Source organism: Pyxicephalus adspersus, chromosome 9, assembly GCF_032062135.1.
Source record: "Pyxicephalus adspersus chromosome 9, UCB_Pads_2.0, whole genome shotgun sequence".
Classification (NCBI taxonomy): domain Eukaryota; kingdom Metazoa; phylum Chordata; class Amphibia; order Anura; family Pyxicephalidae; genus Pyxicephalus; species Pyxicephalus adspersus.
The window spans coordinates 18,904,328-18,932,206 of NC_092866.1; the positions used below are offsets into that span (position 1 = coordinate 18,904,328).

General features: G+C 39.0%; 2 protein-coding genes and 1 pseudogene across 2 annotated transcripts; 1 reads left to right on the forward strand and 2 right to left on the reverse strand.

The window, feature by feature from the left end:
* Window positions 1-1,953: 1,953 nt before the first annotated feature.
* Window positions 1,954-3,559, reverse strand: LOC140338570 (carbohydrate sulfotransferase 5-like; annotated as a pseudogene).
* Window positions 3,560-9,227: 5,668 nt separating this feature from the next.
* LOC140338383 (carbohydrate sulfotransferase 5-like) lies at window positions 9,228-13,465 on the reverse strand. The gene is made up of 3 exons (XM_072422585.1): window positions 13,342-13,465; window positions 13,103-13,166; window positions 9,228-10,423 (listed from the first exon to the last, which is right to left on the reverse strand). The coding sequence occupies exon 3, from the start codon at window positions 10,405-10,407 to the stop codon at window positions 9,244-9,246; it is 1,164 nt and encodes a 387-aa protein (XP_072278686.1). The 5' UTR covers window positions 10,408-10,423; window positions 13,103-13,166; window positions 13,342-13,465; the 3' UTR covers window positions 9,228-9,243.
* A 4,021-nt stretch (window positions 13,466-17,486) lies between these two features.
* On the forward strand, window positions 17,487-27,257 carry ATMIN (ATM interactor). Its single transcript, XM_072422831.1, has 4 exons — window positions 17,487-17,723; window positions 22,257-22,382; window positions 23,646-23,845; window positions 25,134-27,257. Exons 1-4 carry the CDS (start codon window positions 17,532-17,534, stop codon window positions 26,905-26,907), a joined length of 2,292 nt encoding a protein of 763 aa, XP_072278932.1. The 5' UTR covers window positions 17,487-17,531; the 3' UTR covers window positions 26,908-27,257.
* The last annotated feature ends 622 nt before the right edge of the window (window positions 27,258-27,879 follow it).

A 27,879-nucleotide genomic window follows, 5' to 3' on the forward strand; every position in this document is an offset into this window, starting at 1 on the left:
TATGGAAAGATAGTATAGATGTCTTTTATTAAGCATTTGCATTCCAACACCTTGGAAGAGGAGTGTTCTGAAAGCCAGTTTTTAAGGATACATAGAAACTGTAGTGATTTGGTGGATTATTTTAAACAAGCTGATGCCCTCCTTTTTGCTTTTTGCTCCTTGTTTTTTTAAACCTTTTTTTTGTGATATTAAACAATTTTATCTAAATATTGGCATGTTTTAAGAAAAGATTACCTCCCCAACCAAAGATTATGTATTAGGCTCCCATTAGGCTATGTATTAGGCTAAGTGAAGAATCCTGGTGGGAAACAACAGCAACGTTATGATTTTTAAGGTTTTTTTCCATGTAAGAAATGTGTGGCATGTAAAACAGGGTCTCCCAGCAATAAAAGAAAGAAAATTGAGTTTACATCTAATATCACTGGACAGGTATTTAAGATTGATTCTTTTTATTAAGTGCAAATATAAACATGTTGTTTATCTCGTGAAATGTCCATGTGGCCTTTATTATATTGAGCACACGGTTGGGACTTCAGCTACTAGAATAGGGAAAACATATCCAAAATATAAAAAATGTTTTTAAAAACAATACTATCACATTATGGGGAATATCATATCAGAGGAGATGGATATGTACAATGAAATGTTTTACACCAAGGCATCTGAATGCAGAGGTTGAACCTAATTATTTCATTGATAGCAAATAGATTATTAGGGTTTTTTATTTTGTTCTTATTGTTTTTTTTATTGTCAAGTTTTATAGTTTTCAAGATTGTAATTTTAAAAAAATGAACAACTGGCCAACGACGCGGATGAACGAGGAACATCGCTGGAAACTAATGACCGTCCCGGCAGATCTGATTGGGTGATGATCGTTCGCTATCTATTGTGTGTACAATAGATCAGGTCTATACCTATAGAATAGGTCGTTCAGTGATCGTGGACTGTTCTGTGATATACTTTCTCCGGTACATGTCACTTCCTGCATCGTTCAAACGATCGTATTTAGTGTGTGTACATTATTGCTGGATTATATTTGAACAATCGTATTGTTTCAGCATGTACAGATATGTTCACAATTTGATCGTTCAAAATAATTGAGAATATTAGTTGATCGGTCATTAATCCTTCGTTTTCCAACGACAATTGTTGCACGTGTGTATGTAGCTAAACTCTGCATGCAGTTATTTCTTTTTGCATATCGAAGCATAGCTTGCTCCAGAAGTTAATATATGTCTACGCTCGATAAAGTTTTTTTGTTTTGTTTTTTTGCTTTGTTTTTGATTACCTTACAGTGAGGATTTTTATACAGTAACTGACACCACTAGCCTAATAATATGTTGAGATAAACATCTGTCCTAATTGCATTTTTTTAAATAATGTACCTGTCCCGACTTACTTACAAATTCAATTTAAGAACAAACCTACAGTTCCTATCTCTTATGTAACCCGGGGACTACCTGTACTTTCTGGACTTGATTTAGCTGTCTTGCTTGCACTTGCTTTAGGAATAAAAATGACAGGTTTGAACTGTTACCTGCAGTTACTACTACTGATTACTGTATATATAGTCTGTTTTAATGAAACTTTTTCTGAATGAATGGGCAAAGGAACTTTAGACCCTTTCCCCCTTCATTATGGTATCTCAAGCATCCTGTGTAGATCAAACTGTCTCATCAAAGGAAGTCATCAAACTGTCCCCTCAAGGAAACTAGTGCAGATTAGTCCATTGGAATACATAGGCTTTTAAACGCTCAGCTTATACGCTGGGCAGATAGTCCGTATAGACTTAGCCTAAGGTTGCAGGGTTCTCCCCAGGCAATTTTAGCTGGGCGCACCACCCGGCACTTTTCAGCACCTACCCGGCTGTTTTTGGGTGGTTACCAAAGAGTTTGGTCACAATACAGGGACTGCCACCCACCTGAAATTTCTTCCCACCCAGCTTAAAAAAATTTCTGGGTTGAGCACTGGGTTGGGTATACACTTTACAACAAATTGTTTTAAAAAGTAAAGAACATTTACATCAATGTTTGTCTTATTTTGATATAATATCTAAAAATGTTGCTAAATGTTTCTTGACAAGGAAAGTTCATACCATTGTCAAACTTTGTCCTCTTGAAAAAAAAAAAAAAAATCAGTGTTTGAATTTATCTTCTGCCCATGGCAATGTGAAATCCTGTGACAAATCCCTTTGCTCTATCTCAGACTTCATAAACTGATACTTAAATACATTCATGGCTTCCTTGCATACATCCTGTATTTGCATGACTGTCTGAAATGGTAGAACGGTCCTCCATGCTTGGGAGACATTTATTGCACCCCGCGAGGTGATATCAAAGGCTTCCTTTCTGGTGGGTAGTCCTTGACCATGTGTAATGTCATAGATCCATTTACCTAACTTGTCAGTCATTTTTAAATTTGCAAAGCTATATATCTCTTGTACTTCTCTCAAAGGATCTTGTACCAAGTCTTCATATCTAACCATCAAATATCTTCCTTTGAGAAATGGAGAAGGGTAATGTGTAGCCATTTTGTATATGTTAGCATGACTTTGACAGATTTCACATAATACAAGGAATTTGGTATCGTTTATTCGTTTTCCTATTGTATTCAGGACAACGCCATTGTCAACAGCTAGTGCTTTAAAGGTTTGACTGCGGGACTTGGCCACAGCTCGAGGATCACGTACCAAGTGGAGAAACTTAAGGTTTAATGAAGGGTCTTTCAGAAGAGGATAGAGGACTCTCAGATCAAAAATTCAAACCTCCTTTATAACAATGTGATGATGCCCATTGCATGTTTCTTCTGCTTTCTCAATTGATTCATTTCCACAATGTTGTCTACATGCTGTTACATTCACAATTTCACCATGAGAAATATAATCACAGGCTGGAGCTGCACATAAGGCTCTACTGGTATGCCACAGAAAAAGATCTGAAATATTCATATTACTTTCCCAATAGCTATCAAATGCAGACATGTCACATTTGAAGAGTGAGTGGACTAAATCTCCCACTGCTGTATGAAGAACGCGTGCACTGGAGAGAGACCTGGACTTCTATACATGCCAAGCTGGCTCCATCAAGTAGAAGACATCTGGATGTTGGCTAAAAAACTGACCGACCAGTGAAGACCCTGATCTCCAGGTGGAAAAAATCAGCAAATGGACTTTCTCCTTTACTTGTATGTTCTTTATTTTTCGCTTATGTAGTAATAATAATATTATATAAACAGATTTATTCATTCATCCCAATAATGAGTCTGATTTATTAAAGTTCTCCAAGGTCGGAGAGGATACACTTTCTAGTGAAGCTGGGTAATCCAGCAAACCTGGAATGGATCTGGTCTAGGATTCACAACATTTGTCTGCAAATAGCAAATGACTTTGAAGAAATCCATACCAGGTTTGCTGGATCACCCAGCTTGACTGATGAAAGTGTACCTCCACAACCTCTGAGAATTTTAATAAATCAGGCCCAATGCCTCTATACTTCTTCACCTAGATAGCTTGAACTGAGTACTTGCAGCCAAAATGATCAACCATCCACTCTGGCTTAGTAGTCCAACGTTCCTGGAGATTTATCTTTTCCTGTCCTGTCCTGGAGTGTTTTGGGATAAAATTCTTTTCAGTCTTTCGTCACCTTCTGAAGGCGAGAGAAGCAACAACGTAGCATACAGCAATGATGATGTAAGCCAAAGCAACTACAATTCACTTCTTAATATAGTATCCTGAAATTTGCTTGGTTTGGCTTATTACTGTAGGATACAGCACTCTTTAAAGCTGTTTCCATTTGCTCTGTAAACTGAATAAACCTGAAGCATTATCAAACTCATTCTGATGTGCAGGAGCTACTTGCAGAGGCAACCTTTAGACACCGACCATAGGAGAGTATTGCAATTCTAACAGGTGGGAACCCTTTCTATTGTCAGAATGGCTACTTACTGCACAGCCTGTGATTCCAGTCACTTAGATGAGAGTGTTTCTGCTGTGTAAATACACTAAGCATGTGGAGTTACAGGACAAGCCTGTTGGCTAACAGTCATTCGAGGGCTTCCAGGTCCTATCAAAGAGCAGTGCTCAACCCAGAAATTTTTTTGAGCTGGGTGGGAAGGAATTGCAGATGGGTGGCAGCCCCGGTATTGTTGCCCAACTCATCAGTAACCACCCAAAAACAGCCAGGTGGTTACTGGAAAATGCTGGGTGGTGCGCCCTGCTAAAAGGGGCTGGGGAGAACACTGTAGGGTATATGTAAAATTTGCCAGTCCCATGTGATAGACAGCTGGAAACTCCTACTGCATCAAGTTACTATAAGGATATTACAGCACCATATGATCTAATTGCAGAAAACCTCCAGTGATATCTAAAAGCTTCCTATATGTATATCAAACACTACATAAACAATGCATGGGTATTTTCATATCTCTTCTTGTTTTTCCATTATTACCAGTGATCGTTTCTTTGTACAACAGCAATTCTGTGTTCTTAGAAATTCCCAGTAGAAACTCATTTAAGAAAATGCAACTTCCCATAAGTACAACTGTAATATCTCAGCCTGCGTGGTGTCAGCACCTAATACAAGCTGTGAACTTGGTAGCTTGTGTTTTGTATATCCCCGCTGTAACACTCACAAATACGTCTTTTGTACTGTGCTGTTCTTATGAATAAATAAAAAGGTGCTCATCTTGGTGTGTAGCACTGGTTGAAGTCTTCATTGAAATGTAAAGTCCCAGCTTGCCAGCTACAATGGTAATGACAGCCGGCGCCTCCTGTCATATAATTGTTACTTATGAGTACTTTGCAACATGCTAGTTATCTGGAAATAGCCATATGAGAAGGGCTCAGGTTTTGCACATAAATGTGTCCTGACTGATGGAGTCAATGAGCAACATAAAAAAGGCATGAAAAAAATTATATGTCTGACTGTGCCCTACCACGGCTACACTAAAATGATAGCAAATATATCAGTGTTAATAACTCGATGGCTATAAATTGCTATCAGTATTGTAATATATGAAAATTGGTGATATGGTTGTTAACACTCTGGGCAAATAATTTGGGGGCCCCGATTGTACAACATTCCATGCACTTCCCACCATTCTGACAGTTGGGGCCCTGGAGAAGTTAGAGACTCTGGCCTCTCCTTCCCTATAATGGATCAAGTTGGAATGGCCAAAGATGTTGACTAATGTATTGTCAAGCTGTTGTGCTGGTATAATCCAGTAAAGAAGATATCTGTCTGCCATGCTGCCACATAAACATCCCATGTTAGGCAAACCCAACCAATATAAGATGGGTATGATAGTCACTTCTATTACATTATAAAACATAATGTTTTTTATTTTGTTTTTGCTATGTAGAAAGCTTTTGAATAGACTAGATGGTACCTGTAGGTTTCCTGGTACCAATAAATTATTTTAATTCATATCCATTATTTTCTACTATTCTATCTAGTTTCTGCTATTCTATACAGCTCTGCAGAAAAAAAATGTCTTTATATAAATAGTGTTTTATGTAGAAGGTCACATGCCCTAGCATCGATGTAATAGATTCATAGGCTTTGTTGGTTGGTGTCTAAATACACCCAGAGGGACTCATGCTTGAAGTTGTGTGGCTAAAAAAGACATTATTATTATACATCACTCCTAAGAGATAACAGGCCAGGCAAATTTCTAATTAGCAGTCTTAGCTGGCTCTCTAGCAGATGATTCCTTTTGACTATAGATACATCATATTGGCAAATAGGAAGTCTTAGAATTGAATCTGAATTACGGATTCTCTGGGGGCCGAGTAACACTATACAGTAATACTTGGTTGGCTCCTTCCACATGTCCAGCTTTCATTACTCTGACTTCTCTAGGGACCACAGCTGTCAGGGCTGAAACCACTTTTGAGACTTGTAATAGCTAAAACATCACTGAAGAGCATAGTACCAATGGTGGAAAATGATTCTTAGAAGCACATACAAATATCCTAATTCTAAATAGAGGAAATTGTTTTATTGGGATCTCATCAACACATGGCTACTGATTTTACCATGCCACAGGAACCACCCAGAAGTCATTTTTATTATTGAATTCTGTTCTTGCTAGTCCCTTTACTTAGGTGTCTGATCAGAGAAAACTCCAGAAGAACTTTATCACAATATACACATTGATATTTTCCAAGTGCTTGGTGTAGGTCACTCCATTTCAAGGAACACTTGGCAACTGTGTAGCAGTACACTCCCTGACAGCCCCAGATCTAGTGTGGTATCTGCTATCTAGATTGTGGTATTTTTACATTAAAAGGCTTCAGAGGAAAATGCTGGGTATGGGAGCTATGTGGATCATATATTTTCGGGCTTTCAAACCCAACAAGGGAGGGGGAGGGTGTGCTCCCCATTGGACTCCCTGGGCCTATGCCCTAATGGTAGTTGCACTTGTCAAGAAAAGCTACATATGGCTTAAAACACAATGCTCACCAGTTTTATTCTGGAATTATGTTCTCCATCCACACAATGCAGGAAATCATTCTACCTAGAACCTTCCATCTACCAAGCCTGATTGACAGTAGTAAATACAATTTTGTTATTAGTTGGACTCTAGAGATTGTTACAGGCAGATATAGACATAGAATACAAACATATTACCTTATACACCCTGTAAAAACAAAAGCTCAGAGCGTTGGAAAGTCCCATGACAATTAGAAAGTGTCTGGGGATGTCAAGGTTGCTGTATGGAAGTATACAGAGAAAAAATATATGGAGCTCTCTCAGGTGTTCATTAATAATATGTGTGTGCCATATTTTAAATATGATCATTGTTTTTATCCTTTACTATTCTTTCTTGTAGTTGTACCTGCAACTTTCTTTGGATCTATTGTCACAAGTCAAAAAGATTTCTTCTTCAAATCCCTTCACATACTTACTAACCACTGCCCTTGTGCTTGAACATCCCCCATACCTCACAATTTTTTAGGGATAGAAAGGAGGAACCAAATTTGGCAAAATATATGTTGGCAATGAACATAGCACTGCCATGCCCCCCTCCCACCCCATAACATAAACCAATAAAGATTAATAGCTCTTCTTTATTTGCTTTACAAATAACAAATGCAATCATTTAGGAATTACTTAAAAGCTTCACCCTATGTTCAGACAATCCTGGAAAAGTAATGGCAACTGCTTGGAGCCCGGGAGCTGTTGCAGGTACTGACTGCAAGGTTTTTCAGGTTTTTGCAAATGTTTCTGTAGGCTTTTGCTTGCAGTTGGAAGCAGTGTTCTTTTTTTACTGGTATCATGCAATATATTATATAATCTATGAAAGCAGTTGGAGTAGCTAACCGCCAACTGCATGTAACATCTGAAAAAATGTGTGGCAATGCAACTGCAAGCAAACGCCTTTAAAAAAAGAGGAATAAACAGACCCATTTGTTTTAATGATAAACATTGGAGGGTGGTTGAAAAATGGCTCACAATGGTCAACCGCAGCTGTACTGCTTAAAAATATTGCCAAATATTAGGTTATGTTCAGACTGGCAGTGGGGCTGTGGTACAGTTACCAGTAAACCACTGCCTCAGAGGGGATACTACATTTAGCTTCTACCTGTGGCAGCACAATAGAGAATATAAGTAATGTGGCAGTAAGCGTTTCAGTACCACTCATTGCCATCCATATCAAATGTGCTGTTGTGCAAGTGAATATATATATATTATATATATATATATATATATATATATATATATCTTTAGTATGTAAATATGCTTTGATGTTTCAACATGTGCCATTTCTGATATTATATTTCTATTGTTTTTTTCAGTTTTTGTCCCTATATACCAAAATGTGTTTATTTGTTGTTTTATAGAACATATGAGGATTATTAGTCCTCCTATGTAAATATACATGCTTAAATATTTTTTTTACATAACCCTTATTCAGTGTATTTTTTAGCGGTGTTTGTAATTTTAGGTCATAGGAGTCCTCTAGTGGACAAAGAGACTTTCTACAAATTGTTTCAAATAGTGTTGTTATAAGGAAGTTCTTAAAGCAGACGTAAACCCACATGATGATATAAGCCTGGGTTATACTGATTTGTCTGGGTTTTACTTTTGTTTATCCCTTCTAAACTTCTTAAGCTGTCTAAAAACCGCTCTGATCTCTCCCCCTGAGCTCTCCATCGCCAACACAACACAGATTAGGGTCATAACAAACTCACCAGATGGGGGTGACAAAGTGGATTAGGGTGACAACGGGCTCTGTGGATGAGGTTAACAATGCAGATTATTGTGACAACGGGTTCTGCAGACGGGTGTGACAATGGGCTCTGCAGGTGATACTGAGGCTAGCTATTGCCATCAGCACCATGGACAGTACACAAGGTATTGATACATTTTGTATTTATCATACATTCACAAATAAAGTTTACAATAAAAAAGTTATTAATTTTTTTTTAAGTTTTTCCAGAATATTATAAACCACATATACCAGTAGTATTTATTTTTCCTTCACTGTTTGTGTAATTGTCAAATGAGCTCTCCAAGGCCTTTAAAAAAGAGGATTATGAATGCCTATCCTACAAGGAGATTATTTAAAATCAATTATTTTACGGGAAAAAAAATGGAAAATACTCTTAAATTGGCATAGATTTAAAATGACTGCTAATTTGTCCAGAACTGTCCATGCCAGCATATCAAATTCAGAGAAAAACAGTTTCAAAGAATCCCCTAAATCACAATAAACATCCTCTGATAATTCTTGCAATTGTTGGCGTAAACGTGATTTCATCTGCATTTATCAAGAGTGAGAGAATTGCAAGTGAACTGTGCAAGGAAAAAACCCTTGCTATTGAAAATGAAGGCAAAGACCCACTTTTGACATCAATTCCTCCGCAGACCCCCAACCCTTGGCACACACATACATCCCTATCCAGGTGCCTTTCCCGCCTCTGACATCCATCCTAAGACTCCTCTTCGTTCCTTGTTAACACCCCTTCTGGACACCTTACCACTCTTGATGTCCATCCTGCCATGTAGCCAGAAACCTCATCCTCCACTGACATCTAGCTTCCTGGCTTAATTTACATTTTTTATAATAACGCTTAGAAAATACCCATTCTCGAACAGGATCACTTTTGCTAGTTACACATAATAATTGATAATACACATTGCAGTAATTTCAAAGGTTCATATTAGCAACATAAAGATGGAATATATATTTAAGCAGACCCTAGGAAAGTAAAGAAACGCACAACATTCTCATTCATTTTTATTGCCATTGGAAGTCCTCTTTGCTTCTTGGAAGCACTGTCTCGAAATTTAAATCTTTTAAGTCATTCTTGGAATTTATATTCTGATAACGAAAAACATCCATGAAGTCTTTACAGATCTTCTGCACCATACGGATTTCTTTCAAGGTAAGTACATTTTTCCAATCTAGAGACACACGTAATGCATTGCGTGATGTAATATTAAATGGTTGTAAATGTTGTAGTCCTTCACCATGAGTCATTTTGTAGATCCAACTTTTTGTCTCATTTGTCAATTTTAGGCCAGCAAAGTCAAATATGTGTTTTGCTGTCCTCCAAGGGTGCCTAACAAGATCATCATATCTTAGTAACATGTAACGATTATTAAGAAAGGGAGGAGGGTGAGTATTGCTTGTTCTATACATGTCAACTTGGCTCTGACAAATTTCTCTAAGTACTTTTTCTCTATCCTTGTCACTGATTTTTTTTTTATGTGATTTGAGGATAATAATATCATTGAATTTTAAAAAAAACTTGAGAAATTTAAGAGATTTGGCAAGGGCTCTTGGGTCCCGTACTACGTGAAGGATTTTCAAGTTTAAGGTAGGGTCTTTTAGAAGAGAATAGAGCACCTTTATGTCAAAGATACGAAACTCTTGGAGAACAATATGGCTGTAGGTGTTACAGGACTGTTGCTCCATACTAAAGGGACTTTTATTACAGTTTTTCCTACAGTTGTTTTCAGTTATATCATTATTATGAGAAAACATGTTACATACAGGAGGTGAGCAGAGGGCCCTGCTGGAGGACCAACCAAACAAGTTTGATACATGGCTTCTGTTTTGTAGGTATGCATCCAGCACAGACATGTTACATTTAAAGATTGACCGAATCAAGTCCCTTACTGCCATCTGAAGACCACGGGCACTGTTGTGTGGCATAGTCTTCCAGACATGCCAGGATGGCTCCTTTAAGTAAAAGACATCAGGGTTCTGATTGAAGAACTGGCCAACAAGAGATGAGCCTGACCTCCAGGTTGAAATAATCAAAATGTTGACGTTCCTTTCTTTTTCCTTGTGGTTGGATTTACTAACATGAATTCCCAAGTTGGTAAACAACAATAGAATTATGTAAAGATTAATTAAAGCTGCAAATACATAGAATGTCCTTTTCAATTTTCCCATGATTTAGGTATGGTGGCTGTGGAGAAAAACAACCATTGTTAAAAAGTTTTCGTAGAAAGAAAGAGACTGACTAATAAAAAGCAGAATGGAGAATCACTTTTATAATTGAGAGAACATTTCCATGTTAACACAGCCTTTTAATTAGTTTATGTGCTTTTGCGTAAACTGTATACATAGGTAGTGCATTGGTTCTACATAAAATGGTAGATTAACATGGTCCTTCTGATTAGACAATTCATGGTAAGTGGGACCAATTAGCTTTACAAAGGAATCCCTAAAATACTAGGGATAATGGCAGTAATAACGTCTTGTGTCCCAACGCGTTTCATCAACAGGCTTTCTCAGGGGAAACGTTGAGAACATTACAATAAAAAATGGTTTAGGAAGTGTACACAAAAGAACAGGGAAATTCCTTTTTCCTAATTAGAAAAATTCGGTGTTTAGGGAAGAAAAGGGGTCTCCTAATAGTTGTATCAGGTGCTTGCAGCCAGTGTGCTATGGTATGGAGCAGGCAGAGGATGCATTGGCTGCTTCATACCAAACAAACTAAACACATGAAATAATCTCCAATGGGAAGGACCATGTTAATCTACCATTTTATGTAGAACTAATGCACTACCTGTATATTTTCTTCAATATCTAAGATATTATTGTATTGTCGCAAAAAGCCCAGCCTCCATTGGTCTTTTATTTAATCGGTTAAAATCCTTTTTGGGGCCAGCAGCATTTGATGTAGGAGGAATTAGTGTTTTTCTTTTTATTCCTTCCTTTTCTGTGGAAATGCTTGAGACATCATTTTGCTTGCAAACTTTAAAAAAGACATAGACAAATCTTTTTTTTTTAGCTTTATCCAATATTGCCTAATCATTGCATTCATTTTCGGTGGACATTTCAGCAAAGTGGATTTTTTCCATTTATGCTCATCTCTAGTAGCAATTACATTTGCCCAGAAGTAATATTTCAAGTATATGCACCTTGGAAACTTTTATAGGAAACTTTGAAGACAAATAGATGTATATATCACTGAAGGGATTGCTTGGGGAAAGCATAGAACATGGTCAGGTATCTTTTATTGATTTTGCTATGAAGTTCTCATCCTGCATAGTTATACCCCAGAGTATTATATATATAGATAAAGGGGGTAAATGCCAGATAAGTTTTATTTGCCCTCTGTATCCTCATTGAACAGGGTGACCCCAGTGACACCAAGGCAAGACATAAGAGGGTAGGTATCACAAAAGCAGGAAAACACCTTGTTTGTGTATGCAATATACGTTTATGAACATTTTTATTAGAACTTGAATGCTGTCAATTATGTATATGTTATGCATGAAATATATAGATCATAATAGTGATCTTTTTAAAGTGATTTTTTAAATTCCAGACTTTGGTTAGACTATCCTTCCTTTCCCCAGTGATCAAACATTTTACAGAACTACAGACCCAACAGTCTATTTTTTACAAATAGCAGCTGTGTTTTTTGTTCTGTGGGGTTGTGTTATGTCTGGCATATTTTTGTAATGCTAATTTTTGTTTGCAGGAGGTCTTGGGCAAAAACTATACTCATGTAGTTAAAACAGTTTATGGCCAAGCAGTACATATTAAGCCTCTACTAGACAGAAGTAATGCAGTTGAACTCTTCTCCTAAACATTGCTAGTGACAAAGTTTGCCTCCTGGAAATGGAGCGTTCTTTGTCGGCTCTTAGTGGGGAACACAAAGCCCTATCTGTGCAATATCTTTACCTAACCCATAGCCCAAAGCTTTTCTTTTTATAAAATGGTTATTTGTAAAACAAATGTTGTATCTATCTTACTATGGAGAATCACCTTCACTTTCTGCCCCAGTCATATTAGGACAGCAATAGAAACATAACAATTTATGTCTACATGTCTACAATGTTTCCCTACCCTACCCAAAACTGAAAAAAACAAAACTTTGTTCTGGAGTTACACTTGGTGAGTCTACAGCCCAAGTAACAAAAGGGAAAAACATACAAATGCATACTATAAGCCTCTATTAACAATATACTAGAACTGGCACTGAAAGCCACCAAGGCCACCATTGGTTACACAATTAAATTATTATATTTCCTACATGATCCAGTTACTATGTCAACCACTAATTATTATTATTAATACTATTAAAAAGTAATATTATTAAAACACAACAGTATTTATGTAGTGCCAATATAATATGCAGAACTGTGTATATATATATATATATATATATATATATATACATACACACACACATATATTTATAATATATATATATATATATATATATATATATATAAAATACATATATTTATACACATTTTGCCTTTCAGTGCACTCTGTTTGGGTCTTTATTAATGCTGTTGAAAAGTTTTCCTTGTTTTTTTCTTATAAAAGAATGTATTGTACTTACAGATCACCTGTTTTAAGTTTGAAATGTCATTTTCAGCCTCTCTCTTCCCAGGCCTTAGGTTTGGCCCATGCAGCTATGATATTATTCTTGTGTGATAATAAAGCTGGCCAGTGGGATGAGACAAAACAGAGCAGAAGAAGACAGGTGGCCTGGAGAGGCATGATGTATCATTTTTAAATTATGTTTAAGGTATTACAGAACAACACTCAATGTCACAATGTCTGTTTATATCATGACATGTACAGAATCAGAAAAAAATAATAAGTAAACCAAGAAATGCATTACCTGAGTGTAGTGCCAAGAGCTTATGCAGCATCAAGTGACAAATGGAAGTCTAGTGCAGTTGTATCTGTAGAAAAAGGATGAAGAATAAAGAAAGTACTTAGTTAAACAGAACTTCTGGAATGTTCAAAAGGATTATACTTCCGGCAGGAATTATCTACATTGTAGAAGATTTTACATTGTATCCTAGTCACTGGCTATAAAGGGTGGATAGACAGCTCTTGTGAAACTTGTTAAGTTACCCTGGGCATATAAAGACCATCTGACAGTTTGTTATATCTCTTGAGGACTACCACGGACACCATGTGGGATCTGAGTCTGAGTTGGGAGAAGGTTTAGTAGTTTAGTTAAAACTAGGTAGGTGCTCTGTCTGCAAATACACTTATGCTTTAGAGATCCAGCTTTAAGTTTCCTTTTCCTCCATTGTAGAGAGTCCTCACCTGTCATGAAAGCTGATTAGAAGCTCCAACAGGTGTTCTACGTTCTCCTCGTTTCCTATCTGATGGACTACAAGAATCATCAAGCCTTCCCCCACTGATCTGTGCAATTCATGGCTCATTGCTTGTTTTTTTCCTTTCTATTGGTCTCATCTAGTCTGAATGTCTTGTATAGGCTTTACCATAGGGACACCCACTCCTCCAGCCTAAAATCCTAATTGAGAAGAATCTGGATTTCAAATTTGTTAATCTCCTCTGGTGTTATGGTTAGTGATTATACCTTGTATGCCAATTGCTGTGCAATCAAGATTTGGCGGGGAGTTTTTAGTTTGAAAAGGTTTGGGTTTGCTGAGTAGTTCATATTTTGTTGGTATTTCTATTTTATTTTTGATTGACATCTTATTTTTATTAATCAGATTTTTTCCATTCTACACATGCCATGCCCTGCCTTATGTTGATTATTAACAGATATTAGGATTTTGAAGAAAAAAGGGAAAAAGGCCAAATATTACTCCAGCAAATTATGAGGCTCAAATTTTACAACCTCAAATGTTGTCCAAATGTTAAGGATCAGCCTCAACCCATGACCTAATATATACTACATAAAACCACTGATAAATACATCAAAACAATTTATTTATATATAAAAGGATTTCACTTGATTGCTATGTTTTCTTCTTTTTTTTTTTTTTTGTAAGGGGGGACACTTCTTAAGGTACCGAGCATCCCCCTGGTATTTTGGAACTGTACTAGCAGCCATGTCAAGACACATTATTTTATTGGCATTTTGCCCTTCCTTGTAGTCCCTCAGTCCAACAACCTAAATCAACTTTGCATTGGAAACAGGGCCTCATTAAATCAGACGTATAACTACATTTTTACCATTTTATAATAGAATGGTTATCCCTTTTTTATAATAGAAAAAAGTGTTTCAATTTAATACAGGTAGTCCCCAGGTTATATACCCAATAGGGACTGTAGGTTTTTTCTTAAGTTGAATTTGTATGTAAGTCGGAACAAGTACATTATTTTAATAAATGTAATTAGGACTGATGTTTGTCCCAACATATTATTAGTCAGTTACTGTATAAAATTCTCACTGTGAGCTAATCACAAACAAAGCAAAAAACTGTGCTTTGTTATGCAAAAAGAAACAACTGCAGAGTTTCTTTGGTCATTAAAGAGTTATAAGAGCTTGCAGAAGAATTCAGTCTGAGCTGTGTTTAGCAAAAGATTTCTTCCCAAGTCATGCAAACCGCCCCCTCCTAGCCTCTGTCCTGCAGACGAGGGAGCAGTGAAGCCTTGTTCGTATCTAGGAATCGTCTGTATGTCGGATGTCCTTAAACCGGGGACTACCTGTACTTATTAATGGCAGTAAAGACTGAAAGGGAAACCCACAGCTTCTTGTGTCACATATCCCAGAAGGCTGTGGGATGCTTCTTCTGCGCCTGCCTGATATTGGGCATGCATCAGCAGTGGCTTTCCTATAATGTAAATAAATATAAAATAGTGCTTGATCGCATGCATGTGCAGTAAGATCAGCAATTTTCTTTCATATTTGCAGGAAGACACGTCACCCAATCTCTAACCTGCGCAGTGCGAATTCAGGTGACGTGAAGTAGAAAAAAGAAAGTTGGCCAAGCTTGTTGTTCCATCCAGTGCCGGAAAGAAGGGGGAGGGCGAGATGGCGTGGGAACTACTGGAGTTTGTGGAGGGATCAAGAGCTTTTGAGAAGCCTTTTAAGAGGTCTTTTAAAGATTAATTAATTAATGAAAGTTCTCCTCTAATGCTTATACACTCACTGAAAAAGGTATGTCACCAAAATGCTGGGGGAAGGTTTTGTCAAAGACAAGTATCAATCATCCACTATGATGAAAATCCATGTCAATAATGCTGAGCGCCAAACACTGAAGTAACATGACAACAACTGCTAATATAGAAAGGTCATTGACTCACTCCAATATTTTATTTTTGTTTCAATAACATTTGTGCAGCTTTAAGGCATTCTCACCAAATTGTTTTAAGGCTTTCTTCCATATTTTTTCTTAGCTGCAGCTGCAAGTATCCCTATAATATACAATAAAATAATTGTTTCTATTTGTGAATGAATGTAAGTATCAAGGGAATATTATCAATTGATTTGGGACATAAAGCTAATGTTGACCAAAGAAGCTAAATTCTAATGCACATTAACACCATCATCCCCTACAGATGAGAAGAGTTTTAGGTCAGGAGTTTGATAAGTATTTTGATCTGTTGATATTTAGTCTTACATCTGATGGATTGGGGGAATGGTCTCTGGTTTGACAGTAGTTGGTAGAGTGAATGGCACATGTATCCCAATCATGTTATTATTTTTACTCTTTTTTAAGGAGGACCTATTGCCACTTTTTAACATTATATAAATAAGTTTTTATATAGTGATTCTCCCTCCTATATAATAGAAAAATTTGGGGTTTTTTTAATACTTTCTTAAAAAAAATTTTGAGTAGGACCCCTCCACTGAAGGAGAAACCTGCAGCCTTCTGGGATACATACGTCCCATATCCCATCAGGTAAATGAATTTTTTTTCACAATAGTTCCGCTTCGGAGGTAAAAGATTTAAAACTCATTTCAGGGGCCTGACCTATTGCAATGTAAAAAAATAAGTGCTCGATCTTACACGTGCCTAGAGAGAGATCTCATGTTTGTGCAGTGTGAGTTCGGGTGATGTGACAAAAACCTGAAGAAAGAAGATGGCGATGCTGGAGGAACAGCGAGCGCCGGACAGAAAGGGGAAGCCAAGCCAGCGCAGTTTGTGCTTTAGGAGAAATAAAAATTCTAACCCATGTTAGGAGCCTGACTAGGATTGCCCACTTTTATAGGAAAAATAATCAGTCTAATAATATTGGCAACAAGTCACATTTTTTCCAGCCAGGTTAGTAAAAAAACGGCAAAGTGGCAACTCTAGACTGAGCTCCTCCACCTTCATCATGTCCTGTTCAGGTGTGGGTGTAAAGCTGGACTGGGCATACTATGTCTGTTCTGCAATAACTGCTTCTTAACTTGATAGAATAATGCTCATGCGCATGTCAATCAATGGCAGAAAATGCAAACTGCCGGAGACCTTGTGATGTTACACATTGAAGAGTTAGTGGATGGCTCGTGTGCCCTAATGCTAGAAAATTTCACATATGTGCGTTGTGCCATTTTCTTTTTTTTTTTTCGATACAGTAAAACGGTATTTTTATTTCTATAATGCATATGTGTGTTGAGGTGATGTGCGGATCCCCCTCTGTTACTATGTTCTGGGATCATATTATTATTACACAGTATTTATATAGCGCCATCATATTACACAGCGCTGTACAAAGTCCATAGTCATGTGACTAGCTGCCTCTTAAAGGAGCTCACAATCTAATGTCCCTACCATAGTAATATGTCATTAATATAGTCTAAGGTCAGTTTTAGGGGGCAGACAATTAACCCAACTGCATGTTTTTGGAATGTGGGAGGAAACAATAAGTATGTTGGCAATATTCTTTGGCTTAGTTATGTAGGACAAACATATTTGGGAAATGAAAACATAAGCATTTAGGTGGGTGTGATAACCTAAGGAGTGTAAATGGGCCTGTGGAGAAATTTGTGAAGAAGATATGAAGATTTTGTGTTTTTATCCCACAATATTGGCTGTGAGTTGATTTTACTACATTTGTGTTTAGGTAAACAGGTGAATGACAATTGACACAGGACTATTTGTCAGGTGTAACACCAGGCGGAAGGTTATTCGCACTAGGTGAACAAGCTGACGTTTCTACAGCAACAATACGACGTTACTAGGTTACGCCCACCACAGAGCGCCGCCTAGATATGTAAATTAGTATTTTCTCATCCAATTGAGCCTTTGTTTTCCTTTATCGCTCCTCCTCAGGAAGTCGCTTTTTTACTGCGGACTGGGGAAGGGGGTGGGGCTGGGTACACGCCGGTGTGTGTACGGTGCCGGGCTTGGGGGGCCATGGCGGCCCAGGGTGGTGCGAGGGTGAGGGCTCTCTACTCTTGTGAGCATTGGGAGATTGTCAAGCCGTCTGTCAGCGAGCTCTCCCGGGAGGTGCGCACCAACATACTGTGTACTGTTAAAGGATGCGGTAAAGTGCTCCCTAACCCCCCTGCGCTCAACATGCACTTGGTCAAGTCCCATGGAGTTCAGGTGAGAATACCGTGGGAGATACCACCAGGGAGTGTGCGAGAGGGGTGATAATAAATGCAAGGTGTCCTTGTAAATGAGAAAGGTTTAAAAAAAAAAATTGAAAATGTGTAAATTAACAGGGAAGTGGTGACCCATAAGTATATATGTTGAGTGTTCTGGTGAGCCAGGAGCATGTGCGCTGGGTGGCCCGTGGCAGTCGAGGCGCATGAGCGCTGGGTGTCCTGTGGCGATTGAGGCACATGCGCGCCGGGTGTCCCGTGGCGATTGAGGCTCATGCGCACTGGGTGTCCCGTGGCGATTGAGGCTCATGCGCGCTGGGTGGCCCGTGGCGATCGAGGCTCATGCGCGCTGGGTGGCCCGTGGCAATCGAGGCGCATGCGCTCTGGGTGGGCTCCGGTGGCCGAGGCGCATGCGCTCTGGGTGGGCTCCGGTGGCCGAGGCGCATACGTGCTGGGTGGGCCCCTGTGTTTGAGGCATGCCTGGCCTGGATGGTCTTGTTTGGTCATTGGTAGCTGATGATTTGTAGGTGCATGGCCAGGTCAGAATGGTTAATTTCTACTGGCTTTTTCCCAAGTGACCTTCCACCATTGCCACTCTTCTCCAAGTTTCCTTTAGACTGTCATTAGTACGGCTTGTTCTTTCCAGGATAAGTTGCCACCTTCCTACATGGTAAGGTATTCGGGGTGTACCGTCCTCCTGCACCCCATATTTTAGATGCGCTCCTTATCCCTTCAGTGACATGTAAAGTCAGATGTTGTCAATGACCCCTTCGGTCTTGAAACTCAAATTTTAAACGCACTCATTGTAACACCCAAAGGCTTACATTGACCTGCAGTGTATTGTAAAGCTGACTTCCAGGCAGAGGGTTACATACACCAGGGAATACACATACGGGGGTTGTCAGACTTTAGCCAATTTCAGGTACATTAAAATACATTTATTGATATACAGTATATGTTAAATTGCTGCATCATTCTGCAACCTTCATCTCTGTCTGGAGTCAGCGGTAAGAGGAGCTGCTGTGCTTAACAGGCCAAATGCAGCATCAGTAATATCAGACATCCTGCACTATAACAAGTCTGACTTTTTAAGAAAGGATGACTTAATGACGTTTGATGTGCACTTGATATGCAAGATACACATATTAAGAAAAAACACAAGCCCAAATATTTGTCCACCTATCTTAGGTGTGTGGTGGCCATAGTTGCAGGAGAAGTGGTGACCCAGAGGAGTGGTGGCCTGTAGTTGCTGGGGGATTGGTGGCCCGGAGGTGTGGTGGCCTGTAGCTGTGGAAGGAGTGGTGTCCTGTAGTTTGGGGGCCCATTGTTGCCAAGAGTTGGAAAGGTGCTCCATCATTCTAAAGGCCATTTAATGGACACCGTGTGCCACTGGGCCACAATTTGGAAACCGTTGGAAGCAGTTATTTTCTAACCAAACCATGTTAAAAATTTTTGCTCCTTTTTAATACTTAAAGAAAAATAGTTTTGATTTAAATTAATCTTTGTATGCTGCCTGTATACCTGATGGTTGTTGCGTTGTTAGGATGGTTGGGTGAGTGCTGAAGCTGTGATACAGAACAGCCTGCTTACTGTAAATAATGTGTGTCTTCTGTGTAATGTATTCTGTGCTCGCCTTTCATCCTTTAGTAGTCTGGTTTCCTTTGACGTCTACATTATTGCTTGAATGCAACTGTTCATGAAAGTACTGCCGTGTCATTGCTCCTAATAGCCGACCTTATCAAACATTTCCCTGCAGAGGCGGCACAGCATTGCCAACCGGCCACATAATTTCTGTCCTACGCCTTAAAATGGCCCTGTCACTGGAATCACAATATATGGCCCCTTGTAAAAGAACATATTGAAAGTTTGGCAGGCAGTAAGCCCATTCTTCGCCGGCATGTAGAAATAATAATTCTACTTCTATTTTACACTTCTGATGTGTCCCTTGCTGGACGCTGTGATCCCTCGGGCTGCTACTACGATCTCCTACTGTGGAGAACAGACTATACACAAATAATGCCGTTTTCCTGTCAAATAGCCTGTCTATCCTTAACTGATAAACCAACGATCAACTAAAAAGATCTCCACTTGCTGAAAAACACTGATCAACCTGATCAACAAAAGTGTTCACTGTGTTGAAAGAAAAATCCCATGGGCCAAATTAAACACCTTGTTCGCCACTTTTGCTGTTATCTTGGCTGCAGTGTGGACCTATGGCCATTTTTAAAAGTGTTTACCACTAAAAAGCAGTTACCAGTCGTTGTCCTAATGGTATCAATGAAAGAATATGGCTGCATAACTGCTCATACACCATGGAACTTCTTGTGACAACGCAGGAGATTCAAGGTCAGGGTGTTGCCACTGTATACCGGGAATTACCTGAGCCGAGGACCTTTATGGCTGGTTAGCAGGCAGTGTTATAATGAATGCTGTCAAAACTACTTTTAAAAAATGACAGTAAAACATTTCCATTCTGGGCCTCTTTGCCCTCCGGGTTGCAGCATGGAATTCTTCAGTGAAACCTGACAACAGTAAATCAGGCTGACTTTGTATTGTGAGCCCCTCTACAGCATCAATAGCCACTTTGTATTTTCTTTACTGTGCCGCATGCTATGCCCCCACCCTTTTAGCAGTATATTGGGAATACTCTGAAACGCTGTTTTATAACCCAAAACGTCATTCTATTTTTTTTTTTTTTTTTTTTACATCTGGTCTGTGTATGTGTGTGTGTGTGTGTGTGTGTGTGTGTGTGTGTGTGTATATATATATATATATATATATATATATATATATATACATACACACACACACACACATTTACAGCTCCGACAAGTGTTCCCATGCCTGTGTTTTTTCTGAGAAGTATACACTCACAAATAAGCATTGCATAGCCATTATCTCACAGCTTGTATGCATGGTTTTGATGACATTGTAGCTGATTGTCATTAGCCATCTGTTCCAAGTTTTCTCACCAGTCTATTCCAATGTTTTTGTATTTGGGGTCTGTTTGTCTCTGAAACAAGTTCGAGGGACCATCTCATAAGGTGCAAGATCTGTTTTCACTTCTACATGTGGCTTTTGAGGTTTTTTTTTCACCTCCCTAAAGTGGAACTAAAGTTCTACTTTCAAAAATATGGAATCAGGTAGGGCATTATTGTGGAAAAGACAGGCGATACCTCTTCTGCTATAATCACTCTTGCTTGCCTGATCGCTCCAATAAACCACAAAAAAAAAAAAGTGCTTGGCAGGACTAAATGAACTCCTGCGACCCACTCAATCAAAATTGGCAAAGATCGCATCTACGAAGATAAGGCTGATGTTGGCACCCTGCAACGTATAGTTCTATATGTTTTGTACAGATGTGTGATTTAGGCCAGCAGTCGCCAACCTTTCAGACTTCACAGACCACCAAATTCATAATTATAAAACCTGCGGACCATTAATATGAATTTTTTTGTAAAGATAAATACACGTGTAAAATAATGATCTTCCTAATGGTGCCGACAAGGATGTGCAAGGATGTGGGGGCTCTGATTCATTGATCAGCTCACGGTTAAGTGAAGTTTTACTAATGTTACTATTATCATTTGTTGCATTATCTTTGGTATTACTAAGGAAATACAAAATATTTGTTTGCATTTTCTCACTCAATATGTTTTTTTGTACACATGTGCAATAATTATCGTTTGAAAACAACTGATTAAAGACCGATCAATGATTTTGAACGATTGTATTGTGCACAATTCTTTACATGCTGTAACCATACGATTGTTTAAATATAATCCACCAATATTGTACACACACTAGATCCGATCGTTTGAATGATGCAGGAAGTGACATGTACAGGACAAAGTGTATCACAGAACCGGCAATGAGGTTGCAGTTTGATTACAGTTTCTCCAGGCTACAGGAACACACTGAACATAGCTTCTCTCAGGCAGGCCCATAGAGACTGAATAATGGCCGCAGCAAGCGTTACCAGTACCGCTCTTTGCTACCAGTTTTCATATGTGCAGACGCTATTTCATTAAGAACCAGCGCTCAAGTGTGAGTGAGCCACAAGGTGCCAACCTTCTGGGAGCTGCTTAGGATTACTTGATTCCAAGATAGGTCTGAACGTACATCTACCAGGAAGCAGGGACAGGTACTCAATCTCCACTGCCAATAAAGGGACTGTTATTGTTGAAAAAGACACATGCCAAAATGAAATTGTCACAGAGAACACGCCCTGTGTGCTGTAACAATAAACAACGGTATACATTGACACATGGGTAAGAAGAGGTTAAACATTCAGGAGCATATTTGTCCAAATTGAGGCTAAATTTTCGGTTCTTTGAACATTTCTGGTACCTTCATTGGTCACAGATTCTTTAGTGAATATAGAAAAATATCTGCAATCTTATGGCCAACTAAAGGTTGTATAGGAATATATTTCTTAATTCTCTCTGTTAGTGTATGCCAAATGTTAATAAATGATTTGTATTTGTGCACTTGTGACATTATTCTTTAATTTAATTGATATTTTTTGTCCTAGGAAGGAATATCCAATCCCACATTACGGAAAGATATAAAAAGTTCACAGAAGCTTTACTGTTGTCCGATTGAGGGCTGCCCCAGAGGCACAAACAGACCCTTCTCACAGTTTTCTCGTGTTAAGCAGGTATGCGGGTTTTGTTCCCTCTTTAAGATGGATTATATAGCTGTGAGCCAATGAGAATATATAAAGAAGTACAGTAGAAGTTTAGTTATCGCGCACCCACAGGGAATGGACGATTCTGGATAAGTGTATTTTTCGGTTAACTGAAGTTACTCTGAAACTGAGGTTTCTCAGCCATTCAGTACTAGACTTGAATGGGGAGACTTGTCCCTATTCACCTCAAGTACTGAATGGCTGAGAAAAGGAAAACCCTCATGATGGCTCAAGCATCAATAGGGTTTCTCTTTTCTCAGCCAATCAGGGAGTAAAGCAATCAGCAGAGCTCTGCTTTACTCTCCTTACAGCTTCGCTCTCCTGATTGCTCCCGCAGCCCTAGCGGAGCTGTGGTATGTGTTCTTGGATGCAGAACACATGCCACAGCTCCGCCAGGGCTGCGGGGGAAATCCGGAAAGCGGAGCTGTCAGGTGCTGGTTATCTGAGTTTTAAGATGAAAGTGCCCAAACCACTTCTCTGTAATGTATATTTTAAAATAAACCTAAAGTAGTTCTATAATGAAAAGCCAAGGTTACATATAGTAAAAGTAGCAAGTAACAACGCGGATATGAGGCAGCTGAATTTGTATGCAAATCTATACTTATGGCTTTGACTGCTACTGTGTGCCCAGGAGCAGCAAGATAACACATCTGCATGCATTCCTTTTGTGGTGGTGCAGTTCTTCTTTAGAGGAAGAAAAAGCAACATGTAACTTCCAGGAACTATGCCACAACCCAACTGCAACGCAAGTACCTGTGTGGAATGCTTCCTAATGGCTCCCATTAGGGTTAAATTGTATTTTGTAAAAGTTAAACTTTACCACACTTTCTAAACCTCCCTGTTGGTCACAAGCCATGTATTACCTCCCAGGAGCTTAGTTTTGGGAGGTAAAGGAAAAGCTGCAACATGTTCTGTCGAAGTTATGAAAACATTTCCCTTGTTGGTAAATTACCTTCATCTACTGAATTTATTTTGTTATTAAAGCAGTGGTAAAGTTCCACTTTCAAAATGTTTGACCAAAAAATTTTGCGTAGCTGCACATGCTCAGCTTTGGTTTCCAGGAAGCAATTTAAAAGTTGGTTAGAAGCTGCTGATTTGCCTGAAAGCAATGCTAACCTTCAGTAAATTAGTTTTCCTTAACTTTCAGCAGGAGACTTGATGCTTTATAGCATACCTTATTTGTGAGCAAGTTTTTTTTCTCTTTGATGTTTAATATTAGTCTTTTCATTTTAGCACTTTATGAAAATGCATGCAGAAAAGAAGCACAAATGTGAAAAATGTGGAAGCTCGTATGGCACAGAATGGGACTTAAAGCGGCACATCGGATACTGTGGGAAGACTTTTAAATGCACCTGTGGGTGTCCATACACCAGCAGAACAGCCCTTTTATCACACACTCATAGAATGGGCCATGAGGTCCCCATTGAACACAGGTAAAAAAAAAAAAAACAAGCTTTACATTTTCTGCTGGATTTTTATAAAGCCAAATGGTGGTATCATTGTCTTCTGAGTAAATTATTATTACTGCACAGTATTTATATAGCTCTGACATATTACATGGTGCTGTAAATAGTCCATAGTCATGTCATCAGCTGTTCCTCAAAGGAGCTCACAATCTAGTGTCCCTATGTCATATGTCCTTAATACAGCCTGAGGTCAATTTTGGGGGGAAGCCAAATAACCTAACTGCATGTTTTTGGAATATGGGAGGAAACTGGAGTACCTGAAGGAAACCCATGCAAACACGGGGAGAACCTGCAAACTCCATGGAGATGATGTCCTAGCAAATATTCGAACCTGCAAAGGCATTGGTGCTAACCTCTGATCCATGGTGCAGCCCAGTGCCCTTTAATTTACCTAAATAAATTGTTTATATAACCCCCCCCCCCCAATTTTTGGACATACCCCTGCTTTTCAGCAGATCAGCCATTTGGGAAGATATACAGTACAGGGTACAGGGCTTTTACTTCGCCTGTGCCCAATTCATCTCATTATTGATTTTACTGCTATGCCAGAATGAAGATCTCTCATTGCTGGGCTGATGTCGCCTTCCAAGCAGTGGGAGCAAGATTGGTGTGCTAAGTTAACTGCCTTGCACTTTGTTTGCATCAAGCAGACTAGATTGTGTTCTGACAAAGCCATTTGCCAGTTCCAATGTTATCTGTAGTTAGGACATTTTAAGTTACTGCTTATGTAAAGAGAAAAGTGAAGTTGTGGAGAATCGGCCTCATGCTGGTTGCAGTTTCACATGCTTTGCCATTCTCCCTGTCCTGTTCTTCATCTCCCCACCTTTGACCTACCAAAGTGGTAGATTTTTTTGCACATGGGTTTACAGACAGGAGAGGAATTTGTCCATTATGAATTAGAATTTATTGGTATCCATACACTTACAAGTAAGTGTAATTTCAGGTTTTATACAGAGAAGGAGTTTCTTTATAAATGAGATAATAAGGATATTCATGACAGCATATTTTATTGGTCTGAATGAAAGACAGGTTCCTTTTTAAATTCTCCACTGACTTTTTTTTTTCTCATGGTAATAAAATTTGGACAAATTCCCCTTGATATGGCCATGACATGCAGGTTAGGCTGGGAATCCAGGTGCAGAACTATTTATTCCAGGCCCTAAAGATGTAAATTATCCTGCCAACATCTAGCATTTTGCCATCCTGCCAACATCATACATTTTAAGGATATATATGCATGTCTTGTATTTTGCAGAGACCCTCCTGTAAAGAAGAGAAAACTTGATGCATTAAAACAGAACCAGAAAACTGTGAGTGAGGAGTGTATTGACAAAAACGATCAGCCGGAAGCAGTTACAACTTCTGACCAGCAGATGGCAGATCTAAAGGCATTACCTGCAAGTGAAACTTACATTGCTTCCTATGTTACAGGGAACACCTCTCTACAGCCAAATCAAGCACAAAAACTCTTGTTACCAAAGCCTAAACTGGCAGTAGTTAAATTGCCAGTCATGCAGCTGGCTCACCTGCCTGTTCTAGTTTCCACTTCTGACTGTATTATGAAACCTGTAGTGGTAGCAGTCAACAGTCGTGGACCAGTCATAAGTACATTGCAAATTGTACCTCCTTATAATGGAACAGTCCTACCAAGTCTGGATACTGAAACTACATTATCTAGTAACCTGCCTCAAACTAGTTGTCTAGGAGCTGCTAACTCCTACGTACAAGTCAGTATGGACAAACTATCGCCCGCTGACTCGCACTCAGATTTGCATAGTGGAACATTTAAAAGCAAAATCACATCTGATGTTCAGACTGACTTATCCTATTTTGCTCCCAGTATTTTACCAGGCACTTCTTGGACTGCTAGTGAATCTAGCATTTCAGCTTCTGCTCAAACAGACTTATCTTTTTCAGCCCAATTATCTTTACCCATTAGTGTAGAGACTCAAACACTGCAGGACTTTTCTTCATTGCCCCAAAAATCTCAGTCTGAGACCTCCGGCAATCCTTGTGTCACGTGTGGAATTTCTCGAGAAACGCAGACGAGCAGTGTTTGTCTGCCAAGAGAAAGCCCCTTGTTGGTGGACCAGGCTGTCAGCTGCGATAATCTGTTCAATAACACTAATTCGTTTTACACTGTGTCTACACAGACAAGTCAGCAAGACAATACTTATATCCCAGGAAACATGGGACAAAATCTACTGAATACAGACACTATGAAGGACATGAGGGTAGAGGACATGAAACCTTCTTTCATGAATTTCAGCACACAGAATGGAACTTTCCCTCCACAAAACATGACCGATAACCAAACACAAACTATGGAGCTTCTAAGTGACCTCGAAAAAATCTTATCTGACAATATATCCAGCCAGCCTTTGGATAATCGAAATCTCCTCTCAACAGGAGAGTCCCATTTATCATCCAACTGTAACCCCAACACTGGTATTGATTTCGACATAGATGAGTTCTTTTCAGCATCCAATATCCAGACCCAAACAGAAGAGAGCATGCTGAGCAATCTGAATTCTGAATATTTGGATATTGAAACGCAAACTGATTTTTTGTTTTGTAATGATTCGACTCAATCATTCACAAACAAAGGCAGCTCTAATCTGCTGGGGATGGAGATGTTCGATACTCAAACCCAGACTGACTTGAATCTTTTTCTGGACCGGAATTCTCACTTGCGCCTGGGCAGTCTATTGAAGCAGTCAAGCTTTTCAATAAGCACAGACTCTTCTGATGCAGAAAGTCATGCAGATGGAGCATCGACAAGCAAAAATGTGCCATGTCCAGCTCTGGAGAGTCATGTACAGCAGAATAGTGCCCAGACACAAACCACTGATAGCTGTTTTGAGACTCTTGGAAGTTTATTCCTTACGAGCAATGAAACCCAGACTGCTATGGATGATTTTCTCCTGGCAGACCTGGCATGGAATACAATGGAGTCTCAGTTCAGCTCAGTGGAAACCCAGACTTGTGAGGAGCGCTTCACTTTGTTTTCTGAAAAATCTGAGAACTGACCTGTGCGCCTTTAAACTCAATCAATGCCGATAGCAGTGAATGAACTATAACACCCCGTTTTGCTTTCTATTTATTGGTTTGTCCCTGCATGTCTTAATGTTTGCTGCAAGAACAAACTTCACTTTTTTTGTCCTTCTCCACAGCCTTTATGGAACATCTTGGCATTCCCAGGCATGGCATAGATAAAATGCTGTTAAGTAATTTTGAGCTGCATGAAGTTGTACACCAATCTTGTAGACGTTTAGTCTATTTTGTATATTGGCGCAAAAACATAGAAATGCACTTTATTTATTTGATTTCATTGTAAATTATTTATACTGTGAAGATAAAGAATATCTGGCTGACTGTACTCCTGGTCTTGTGGTTTTATTTAGTGTTTATGTGCATGGAATATTTTAGGAGGATGCCAACATAAAACACTTGTTGGTTATTCTTAAAGGGTAAGTATTTAGAGTCTGGAGTTTAACAGCCTACGCTTAGTGGTCACCAGAATAAGAGCTGAGGGACATCTGTTCAATTACAATTCTAAAATTTTTTATTTGGTTAACAGGACAAATACAAGATATTCTTAGAAGGGACAGGAATAGCAATACAAACCTGACCAGAAGTTCTAATTACACCCTACTTCAAAACAGGGAGGTATATTTTTGGGTAATTCTACACTTTAGCAGAATATACCATCACTGTGTTATGTAATGAGTCACATGCACATTTATACCGTAGTAAGACTTTATCCTTCCCTGGGAATCCCAGTATACACCCTGAAAACATCAGCTTGTGACTTGAGACTTGTAGTCTAATCACTAAGAGGCGGAGAGCATGCTTCTTCCTCCCCACCTAGGCACATTCACTGGACTTGAACTCAAGAACAGCTAGTAAATTGTTTTCCCAATTAAAACGCATGCGAGCAACTTTCTTGTAGCTGCATCAAACAATTTAACTGAAGCGTACCTTGCATTTAGGATGGATTA

Excerpts from the sequence above, each read along its gene's own strand:
- LOC140338383 (XM_072422585.1), bottom strand. The coding sequence starts at position 10,407 with ATGGGAAAATTGAAAAGGACATTCTATGTATTTGCAGCTTTAATTAAT.
- ATMIN (XM_072422831.1), top strand. The coding sequence starts at position 17,532 with ATGGCGGCCCAGGGTGGTGCGAGGGTGAGGGCTCTCTACTCTTGTGAG. Across the intron at positions 22,383-23,645 it reads AGTTTTCTCGTGTTAAGCAG|CACTTTATGAAAATGCATGC; the intron begins GTATGCGGGTTT and ends TTTTCATTTTAG. Across the intron at positions 23,846-25,133 it reads GAGGTCCCCATTGAACACAG|AGACCCTCCTGTAAAGAAGA; the intron begins GTAAAAAAAAAA and ends TGTATTTTGCAG.